The sequence below is a fragment of the Cicer arietinum genome, chromosome 4 (genome assembly GCF_000331145.2).
Source record: "Cicer arietinum cultivar CDC Frontier isolate Library 1 chromosome 4, Cicar.CDCFrontier_v2.0, whole genome shotgun sequence".
Taxonomy (NCBI): Eukaryota; Viridiplantae; Streptophyta; class Magnoliopsida; order Fabales; family Fabaceae; genus Cicer; species Cicer arietinum.
The window spans coordinates 35,975,696-35,987,378 of record NC_021163.2 but is presented as its reverse complement, the minus strand read 5'-3'; the positions used below and the strand labels follow the sequence as shown (position 1 = coordinate 35,987,378).

Genomic DNA, 11,683 nt, shown 5'->3' with positions numbered 1-11,683 from the left:
TTGAGAATGTTTCTAGAATTCCACTTTGTTCTTTTGTGTTTAATATTGTATGACTTTTCTTTCTTAATGGAGTTACTCAAAAGCACATGATAAAAAGATGTATCAAAATCTCTCAATTACTTAATCATTAAAGTTTGTTATCAATAAAACTTTATAAGAGATTTTGCCTCAACAATTACCTTCTTAAATTTTTGGATGAAAACCCTCACCATCTCAATAGAATTAGACAAACCTGGATACACCAAAAACTCACATAAACAAAACCTATATCTTGAAACCTCACCCCACTCAAACTTTCTAGAGAATAAGAGTTCGTCTCATTTTGTTCTGTCCCAATAAAAAAAGACCACGTGTCCATGACTAGTCCAGACCTAACACGTGTTGTTTGATGCCTAGCTTGCTAATACCGTGGGTTGTTGATAATTGCTTAGCGAATTTCATTGGATTAGACTAGGTCAAGAATGATTTGGCCAAGAGAATTTTGGATTCTCTTAGCTAATCAGGTCGACCAAGACACACTTTTCTAACTAGGTGAACTAGTTAGTTTGCTTAAATCTTAATTAAGCTTTCTAAAGTAAATCCAATACCTTTTAACTTTATTTCAACACTTAACAATTGGTTCTAAATGCGTTTTAGCTTCCGTTAATGAAAATCTGAATGGATCCTTAAATGACTAGCAAGATGGATCCCAATATTTAACATTTCATCTTTTTCTTTTCTTAGTATAAATAAATACTAAGAAGTGAAAGCGAAGGATTACATTTTATATTATCCTAAACTTATAAAAAATATTAGAGTGTAGATCTATTTTACCATTGAGAAAAAATCGAAGGATTACATGTTTGCATTTGTTTAAACATTTTTTATATAATGAAATAATTCTTGATGCAAAATAATAAACATGAAAGGCAAAAAGGTTGGGGTGGTGTGTGGTATGAGAGATGGTAGAGCTTGGGTGCGAGAGAATTAAAGGTTATAGGTTAGTTACTTATTTAAGGTTATTTTTAGGATTTTTAATTATAATTCAATTAAAATGCTTTAAGTTTATGTGTCTAAAAGAAATATATGTATTTATAAATTGATATAAATTTTCTTAAGCAAGATTTAGATAAGATCAAAATAATAAAGATAAGCATTTCGTTTCAATTAACTAAATTAGAAAATATAAATAGGATAAAAATATAATATTTGTAATTTATTAGATTATTTTCTTTAATTGTTACAAAATTTATTTTATATATTCATTCTCTTTATTTTCTTTATTTTTTTATATTTTTTTAATTTTTTTATTACTTGTAAGAAATACTTATTTTAATTTATTTTTATCATATATGTTTCTTGCTAAGATGTATTTATGCGTTTATTATTAATCGTAAGAAATACTTATTTTAATTTATGGGACTAAATTGAGTGTCACAAGTATTTTCAATGGCTAAAACGGATCATCACTCAAAATATTAAGAATCATTCTAATAACTTTTTTCAAAATAAATAACTAAATGGAAAATGTTTTGTAGATACTCATACATCTAATTGACTACCAGAGAGAACAAGAAATAAAGAAAATTATTTGAAAGATGTGATAAATTGGTGAAGTGATAAAAAAAAATAGAAAGAAAATAAGGTGTTAATATAAGAAAGAAAAAAGAATGATTAAATGAAAATTTAAAATGTCCAAATATAAGAGTTGTAACTAAAAAATTTAGAACAGTGAAAGCAAAGATCCTTTCTCCTTGAATTTTACTTTGCTTGTCCATCGAGTAAAGTGAGAAGTGTAGCTAGTTTGTTATGAAAATAAATCTTTAGAAACGATATCGATAAGACTCGATTAAAGTGGAAGCATAATATCTTTTCTCTAAATTCCTTACAAGCATGCATATTTACTTATCTTGTTAATCGGGTAAAGGTATTTATCCAGGTTGACTAATTTATATAAATGATGTATATTCATTTTGCAAGACCAATATCACTCTATATTGCACGATGGCAGCCCTTAGTACTACTCTTGAAAACAAATTTGAGGAGCTAGAAGAAGCAAAGCAAACACTCCAAAACTCACGACCCAAGATACAAAAGGTGGCAGAGTATCTCCGAAACAGAGAGAAATTTAAGAAGCATTACGTACCCAAGTTGGTGTCAATGGGTCCCATACATCACGGTAATGAAAATCTGGAGTTAGGAGAGAAGTACAAGCTTAGTTGGGCGGCGAAGTACATCGAAAACACTAAACTAAAACCAAAAGATCTATTCAAAAGGATTGCAGATAACATTGGTAATCTGAAGAGTCTTTACGCCGAAGAAGTTTTAACTTTAACAAGTAATAAATATCCAAAAGGCTTCGATAATGAAGCGCTGTGTTGGATGTTGTTTGTGGATGGATGTGCTCTGCTTTTTATATTGGAGAAAGCCAAGCTAGAAAAAGCAAAAGATATGAATATTAAGGTCGACCAACTTGTTCTTGTGATGATGGATGTGCTTTTGTTGGAGAATCAGCTTCCTTATTTAGTACTGAAGCTGCTGTGGAAAGATGAAGCCGAGATTAGTTTGCTAAGTACAATGAAGAATTTTCTTCAATGTCATCACTGGAGCACACCAGAAAATAAGAGGAGGAGGCAACGGACACAAGGGACTACTAGTGATTCTGTTTCCAACAACAAAAAAGGAGACCAACAACAACACAAAGTAGATGTACCGGACGAGCCACAACCACCCACTCATCTTCTTGATCTTCAGCGAAAAATCATCTTGCCTTCCAAGGTACAAATCAAACTATACTATACCTCTCCATATATGCATTGTGATTTTAAATTGCGGCCGATAAATATTTATATTGCAAAGAAATATTATGGCTTAAACTGTGACTTCGATTACAAAAAGTTAATTTAAACCATGGTACTTCCTCTTTCCAATTAAGCGTAACTTTCATAGTAATGGATCTGGGTTGCAACTTCAATCTTATAACTATAGCTAGTCACATTTATTTCAATTGTTCGATCAAAGATGATAGGGTTCAAAATTTAAATTAATTATTTTAGATTTAATAAATCAAAGTCTGATCTAAAAATTAAATCATATGTTCTTAATCGGACCACTTAAATGTTTATGGTTATATTGTAATACGAAATGTTAACAAATACTTCAAGAATACTTATTAAGAGTTTAAAATATATTGAAATTTGTGTAATTTATAATTTATAATTGTAAAAAGTGTGATTTTCTATTCGAAAGTTATTTTTTATTTCTTTTACGAGTGTCTCAAGAAGACTTGTTATGATGATACTTAAAATATATATATCACTTATTTGTTGAGAAGTAATAGAGTTTACCCTCTTGTCATAATATATATGACCTATTTGTTGGTATCCATGGTAAACTTCATGAATTAGGACCCATTTGTTGAGAAGTAATAGAGGATTTCCTCCCGGTCGTAATATATAGGCTAAATACTACACGTGGTCCATTAAATTAATTTTAGTTAATGTTTTAATCCTTTATATTTTTTTCTGCTCTCGATTTGGTCCTTTATTTTAATTTTAAGTGATAATTTGATATTTTATGTTTCAAAATGTCAATAATATTATCCTTATTTTTTGCAAAAATTCAAAAAATTCATAAAATATTTCAAACAAAACAAATAAAACTAATTATCATCCTCAATATAATGTAATTTCATCAAATTCATAACTCAAATCTTTAAATAGACTCATATTTTTATCTTCAACAACATCAAATAAAGAATGGCAAATATGAGTTTATTTGAAGATTTGAGTTACGAATTTGATTAAATTTGTGTTATATTACAAAATATAATTAATTTTGTGGATTTTATTTGAAAATTTTGATGAATTTTTGTAAAAAAAAAGATAACATTGTTGACGTTTTAAAACATAAAAGATCAAAAATGTCACTTCAAATTAAAATAAAGGATCAAATTGGGAAAAGAAAAGACTAAAACGTTAACTGAAATTAAGTTAATGGATCACAAGTAGTATTTAGCCTAATATATATGACCTATTTTTGCAATATCCATGATAAAGTTCATGAATTTTAGAATAGACTGAATGAGACAAAGTTGATTAATTGGTGTAGGATGCGTTTTATATAGTAATTTTAACTAAATTAACAAATAGTAACTAATTTATAATTAATACTAAGTAACTTTTCGGTTGTAAAAAAATGCTAAATAACTTTTAACTACATTTAACAAACTCAAACTATATCTAATAAATTTATAATTGTATATCTAACACTATTGGTCAAAGAACTTACCTTTTCAGTTTTAAATGTTGTATTAGTTAATTTTTTTTATAATTAAACTATCTAATTAATATACTACATACACTACACTCAATTTAATATATTCTACTTTGCAATTATGATCATGTTAAATGTATCAAAATAAATATTATTCACTCTATTTTTTTTGTATTTTTTTTAATGTGTAAAATAATTTTGAGTTTGAACTCAAGACCTCCTTAATACGTCTTGGATGTTCCTTAGTTCACCTACATATGTGGGATTGCGTATGCATTATTAAATAGGTGGTATTCATCACTCATTTAAATTGATAAAAATTACATTGATTAATACAATTTAAAGTCGCTAAAACTGAAGAATAAAAAAAAAGAATATGCGAACAAATTTACAATATACAAGTTAGTAACATAAAATAGAAACATGCCTATAAATGTAACAAAATCTACAAATATGACAAAAATTGAAATGTTCGGAATATCCTTGCATTTGGAGCCGTAACATTGAAGACACCAAAATTATCTGCACTAGATCAAAACTGATTTGTCAATATGAATCAAACAAACACTTCAACAAAGATGAAAAATCAACACAACATTGCACAAAGACGACGAACAAAAACAACGTTGCACGAAGATGACAAGACCACGAGAAAACATAAAAGAAAAACTATGTATGTGCAAAAATCAGAAATTCAAATGAAAAAAAAAAAGGAAAAAACGACTCGAAAAAGCAATTTCAAGTAAAAAATTTGCTCTAAATCACCACTCTTGAGTGAAGAATAAAACAATAGAGCAAAAGAAAAAATGATAAAGGCGATTGAGAGATTAATTAAATAGTACTATTTTTTTTTTTACAGATAATTAGATGCATGGCACTATTACATAGCATATAAAGCATTGACTAACGTTGAAACGGTCATCTAAGAAAAACGTTGAAATGATCTAGTAAAACTTATCTTTATAGTTTTATTTTTTGAAATATAGTAGTAACACTTATCTTTATAGTTTTATTTTTTGAAATGGAGTAGTAACACTTATTATGGAGTAGAGTTAATATAATTTCGATAATTGGTCTTATTATTATATTTTTTAGACTAAATGATTATTATATTTTTATCGTAACTGATCAAATGTTAGGCCAAAGGCAATGAATCTAACAAGAAGAAAGTTGGTGTCTATAAAAGTTGGTGCAAGGAAACTCACAACATCGTAGAGGATAAAAAAAACGAGATGACGACATACAGGAACATACAGGAACTAAGAGCAGCAGGGATAACACTGAAATCAAGCAAGACACGAAGGCCAACAGACATAGAATTCTACGAGGGTTGGTTCGCCGCAACATTGGTGCTTCCTGAGATCGTTGTGGACGACACAACAGCCATTACATTTCTCAACCTCATAGCATATGAGATGTGTCCTGATTTTGAGAATGATTATGGGATATGTTCTTTTGCAGTTTTCATGGACTCACTCATCGACCACCCTGATGATGTGAAAGAATTGAGATCACAAGGGATTTTGCTCAATTCCCTTGGCAGTGATAAGGAAGTTGCCAAGCTATTTAACATCTTAAGTACTGATTTGGTAGCTAACACGGAAACATATGCAGAAGTTAGACTTAAAATACATGAGCATTATTTGAATAGATGCAAGACTTGGATAGCGTTGGGTTTTCACACCTATTTCGACAACCCTTGGGCTATTATTGCCTTCCTTGCTGCGGTTTTTGCATTGGTTCTCACTTTCATCCAAACGTGGTATGCCATTCACCCGGCTTGCTAAACAATCATAAGTGTGGTTTGTTGTTGCATAACCAATAATAGATGTTGTTTTTGTGATATTGTGATATTGTGACATGCATAATAATTGTCTTCTTGTAAGCCAAGTAGTAGTGTGTACTTCACTTCTCTTTGGATTGTGTTGATTTTTTGAGGATTTTTTTGGGTTCAATTGGTTGTTTTGTATCCCTTCATGATTGAGTATTTCAAAAATGAAGAGTGTCTTCTTTTTGTGTGGATTTGAATTGTAATAATTTTTAGATTTCAAATGCAAATTTAGTGAAGAAAAAGGTTAACTATTTGATCAAATTAATAATCCGACTAATTGATTATTTTATGTGTTTCTATAGTTGCTGACAGTACATTTTATCACTACAACAAATGAATTCAACGAACAATCGACAAGTAAAATTAGATCATTAAGGGGTTCTAAGTTATCTGATTTATTAGTCAAAGTTGAGTAGATGACATAAACAACTTCAAACTTTTGTGTAAAAATGCAAAGTTATACTAAATGAAATGAATCCATGCATTAAGAACAAGAGAATACAAATGCATAAATCAAAATGAATAAAAAAACAAATTAAAAAGTAATGATTTTATTGTTTAAGAATGAGTACGTACATTCTTTCTTTGAATAGCCAAGAGATATGGTAATCCTTATAATCTAGATGTCTTATCTTAAAGGCGATTTCTAGAATGAAAAAGAATCCCTTATTTTGTTCCTTAAACTCCTATTTATAGACAAATAGTAAAAACTATCTCATGCATGTATGCCACGTGTTCTTCTTTCTATCGGTCAAATTGACATTTCTTACACTCATTTAAACTTTCTTTGACAAATTTTACGACTGTTGTATTAGTCTTCCTTTCAAATGTGAGCATTTGACTTCCCATCGAGTATCATTATGTCCAATTATTCGAGGCATCTTATTCAAACATTCATTTCAAGCACATCACCTAAAAATCAAACATAAGTTATTGGACACAAGGCCAATTTCAATCAACTTGTTTCTTGTACTCGAACTCTACAATTGGAATTTCTATTATAATAGAAGCCCCCCCAAAAATGTTAGTGGTCAAAATGTTGACACTAACATTTTTTGGTTTTCGATACTGTGAAATTCTAGACCATTCAAATAATTAAAGTATATGTTAATAACCTTTCGGAAAAAAAAAATCGTGTCACTAAACATCATGATTATAGTGCACACGCCCCATTATCTACTCTTGTCAAACGATGTCATTTTAGAACTCAATGGTTGCACACGTTTTTCCAAGTAACTCCATTACTTTCCACGTCGGCATAGTGAGCAGTGACAATTACTTTTAATTCAAAATTATTTTAAACGCTAAGCGCATTTTTCTCACTCTTTTTATTTATTTTTATATTCTCTTCATCTTTATTTCCAAACTTACTCCATTTTCTTCAAATATTTTGCACATTCTCCAGCATCAACAATGTCTTCAACTTCTTATACCTTGGTTTCCATGCCTCCCATTGCCACTCAAGTAGCTAAGCCTATTTCCATAGGACATAACCATTTCACTCCTCAGCTCAGAGAAGACGAATCTAAAAAAACTATTTGGAGATCCCAGGTACTTATTCCATTCTCATTAAACCATCAAAGTTTTGCATTCTTAAGACCTTTTCCTCCTTCAAACCATCTTCAACATGTTCAAACTTTTCCCCATCGATCTTTAACCAAAACATATCACTTTTTAAGATCAAGTAAACCCTAGTTTTTTTGTGTCAGTTGCCAATGCATTTAAATAAATGCTCAACAATTTCAATACTCCCAAGTCCAATGTCAAAAAACCCTTTGTAAAGGCCTTTTACATTGAGTGGTTGAGTCATGGTAAGAAACCAAAGTCATCCTTTCAAAAAAAATAGGAATATATGACTTGATTGAACTTAGTAGGATTAATTTGATTTATAACTTAGTCTGATACCTCATATGAGATGTATGAAGCAACCTTAGCCGAACACTTTGCCACCCTCCGACATAGTACACATCTCCTCCATCTCAAGACCACCACTCCAAACTCAACACCATCAGCCACTGAAAACTAAAATTCCATTAAGACCTCCAAACTCTAACATTCCACAAACACCTACCCTCTCCACTCCTACATCTGACCCTACCACATCAAGACCTATGAATCCCCCTCACCAAGAAGTTGAGACAGTAGCTCAAGTCCTTATTAACTTAATCTCTTATACATCATCAGAAGATTCCTATGCTCATCCCTTACCTCTTTTTCCTTTTAAACCTACCACTTCCATCACTCCGCTAGACCTCATTCCCTTCACCCACTCCATTCTCTCTAGCTTTCCTAACCTGAACACATTCATTGCTTCTATTATTGCCAAAATCACTTCATCACGCAATTGAAATGCTCAAAGTTTAGACCCTAATGATATTTCCAACTAGTGGAACAAAGTCCTCTATTTGTCACCAATTAGATAAGGGACAACATGGATCATGGAATGTAGTTGGCCTCCTAGAAAACTGTAACTTTCAGAAAAATAGTTGAGATCTTGTATCTATGGATCCTCCAACTTTAGAAATCCCAGAGCACTCAATCCGAAAAGCTTATAAAAGCTACACAGAAGGCTCGTCAAGGGAAGACCCATATCCCTTTAGTGGTGTTCATTTGGAACTCCTAGTGGTTGTTCCATCTGCACCTTTGCAATTCCTTGTGCCCATTCCACATATTCAAATACCCTCATTGGATGCTCCTACCATTGTTGCTTCAGGATCTGAAGTATCTGCCTTCGAAAGTCATTCTGCCACTCATTTTTAAATTCAATTACTAATGTTTTTCAACCTTCTTGTCATAATATTTCTCATCACTCTCACATTTAGACTTTCACATATTATGGGGGAGCCTTGTTGTGACATTCTATGTTATTCCTTGATTTTTACTGCTGTAAAATTTAAATTAAAAATTATTCATAAAAAATAGATTTTTTTCATCATAAAAAATGGGGAGATTGTTATAACCAAGTTGGTTTGAAGAACCATGACCTATACATATTTTGATGATAACAATGTTATTTTATGGGAACAGTTTAACAAAAGTATTTTAGACCTTAAAAATACAACTGAAACCCCTATTTATTGGTTTTTCACTTATCAAGACAATGGCTCAAAACTTTGGAATTAGGTTGTCAATTGTCACCTCAACATGTTTCGAAACATTGTTGGCATGAGACCCTTGAACTGTAGAGTTCTTTGAAGTATTCAAAGATGAAAGTAAGTCATCAATGGAAGTAGGAGCCTCTTGTTCGAGTTGGCTTTGAAAAGCATCCACTTTGAAACCAGTGCTCTCGAACTCCCTATCACCTTTGAAGGGAGACAAAGATTGTCCAGTTATGATATGGACTCGACACTAACTTTATCAGGTAATTGCTTTGAAGGTAATTCCCCTTCAACCTCAAGAATCTCTCATGTGGTTCATCTTCTCTTGTTTCTTCAAAGGAGAAGTACCATGAGAACTTACAACTACCTCTGAAGTAGGTCCATCTTTATTGGATGTAGCCTATGTCACATGGTTGATATTTTAAAAAATGTGAGCACTATCTTTTTCTTATGTCTCAATCTCTACATGTTCTTTTCGGGGAGATTTCAGATCTTCAGTAGGTTGGATGGGTGACTCGGTTTTTGTAACTATATTTTTATGAAAATCCAAAAAGCTTAGTTAGATAATGAAAACATGATTACCTTTAAAAACGACAAGTAAATAGTTAGTAAAAAACCTCAAGTGGTTCAAATGTTGGTTGATTCAAAGGTACTTATGATGTAGATAAGGTTACTAATAAGAATTATGTCATCCACATCATCATTTACTTCATCAACATTTATGTCATTAAGTCTTTTATTGTGTTTCGATGATTCTTGTCTTTTCTAATTCAGGTTTTCGACTTTAAAGGAATTTCAGGTATTTCATAATGTTGACAAGAAAAAGGATGATCAGATAAAAGGGACTGTAAAGATATAAAATAGTAAAAAAAGATAGAAACATACTTCTTTAATAGACTATTTGGATGATATTGGATTCCCTTCTTGAGGCTTCTTTATTTTTAAGGTTAGAAAATTACCTCAACGGCTGAAGAGCGAGTTGAGGAAGGTGCAATTTTCTACTTGGCTTTACTTCTTTTTCTTTGGGACTTCTTCTTTGTTTTACGATTCAATCAATGGAAAAGGATTTCGTTCCTTCTTCTTCTAGCTAGTTTTCTTCAAAATGTTGGTGATTATAACATCTGATGAAATTGATTGAAGTTAAACTTAGTATGAGAGAATATGGTACAAAGAATATGTAAAAATTCACCTATTGGTTTAGAAAAAAGATTTCTGGTGTACAAGTCAATTCCAATATTAGAACGATTATTCAAAACATGGTACCAACTAGCTATTAAATATTGATACTTAGGATTTTTGTAAAGAAGGTCTAATTTAAGGGGCATAAACCATTCAAGACTTGGAAGAGGTTTTGCTACTTCTAATGGAGCATTCTGTAAAATAGGAAATTTAGGAGAAAAGAATTCGAACTCACTAGTGTTCGAAGACTTAGTTTTAAAATTTTTATCAGATTTGGGTTTACTTTTCTAACTATAATATTCTTACCAAGTTCTCTGTAACACCCCGATTTTCAAAGCGAGGGTGTATTTTTTTAAAAAAGAAATTAAAATTAATCAGAGAATTAAATAAGGTAATACCTTTGGATAAATAATTGAGTCATTATAATTTACAAGCAGCGGAAAAATTTCTCAAAATATGAATCCAAAATATTTACACATCAAAAAGTGGTACATGTAACCCATCGAAAATAACATGTCAAGCTGACAATATTAGTATAGGTACAGTCTTCCATTTTAAAATAAATACAATTCAAAAGAAAGACGTATGTTCCCTCTATGTCAACCTAATCTGATCATTCTCCAAAACAAACTAAACGCCCTGAGTGATCTCCACGCGCCCCGTAAGATCCTCCTAACATAGCTCCAATCAGGCATTCCCATCTACATTCCCATCCACAGGGTACGGACTAGTAGGATGGTCCTGGTTCTCATCTGAGGGCAAAGCCCAGATTTCCACAATAGTTGTAAAGGGTCACCAACCGAAATTAACAGTTAACACATAACATTTAAGTTTTTAAATGCACAAATAACCTTTCCACTTAGCATGCACCTTAAAAGGGTTTTCCATATGCTTAAAAGTTCATATAACACTTGCCAAATAAAAATGAAATCAAAATAAAGTTCTCAATCCATCAAGTAATACATAACTGACCAAAACATTGATAAATCAATTGAGCAATCGATTATCTAACTCAAAATGAGAATTTCCACTATGCCAATCGATTTCCTGAAGGTTTTTAGTGAAATTTGACATCCAATCGATTGGGAAATCGATTTCCCTGATCAGTTTTCCAAAAATTCATGAATTAACCTAAGTCATTCCTAATCAAGTCCACAACCTAACACTTAGCAATTCCTACGCGATTACTACGACACACGAAGGTTCGATAACCATCATACTCACACACAATACACAACACATAGCACTTAACACCTTCATCTCAGTTATCACGATAAATCAAAATTCGAATCACTCAATCATAAACTCAAATCAAACATGA

At 31.2% G+C, this 11,683-nt stretch overlaps 1 protein-coding gene across 1 annotated transcript; it reads left to right on the top strand.

Moving 5' to 3' along the window:
- Positions 1 to 1,949: 1,949 nt before the first annotated feature.
- Positions 1,950 to 6,276, top strand: LOC101498260 (UPF0481 protein At3g47200-like). The gene is made up of 2 exons (XM_004515506.4): positions 1,950 to 2,757; positions 5,394 to 6,276. Exons 1-2 carry the CDS (start codon positions 1,984 to 1,986, stop codon positions 6,039 to 6,041), a joined length of 1,422 nt encoding a protein of 473 aa, XP_004515563.1. The 5' UTR covers positions 1,950 to 1,983; the 3' UTR covers positions 6,042 to 6,276.
- The last annotated feature ends 5,407 nt before the right edge of the window (positions 6,277 to 11,683 follow it).

Bases quoted from the DNA above. Each gene is read 5' to 3' on its own strand.
- LOC101498260 (XM_004515506.4), top strand. From the start codon at position 1,984: ATGGCAGCCCTTAGTACTACTCTTGAAAACAAATTTGAGGAGCTAGAA. The intron at 2,758-5,393 runs GTACAAATCAAA...ATCAAATGTTAG, and splicing joins AAATCATCTTGCCTTCCAAG to GCCAAAGGCAATGAATCTAA.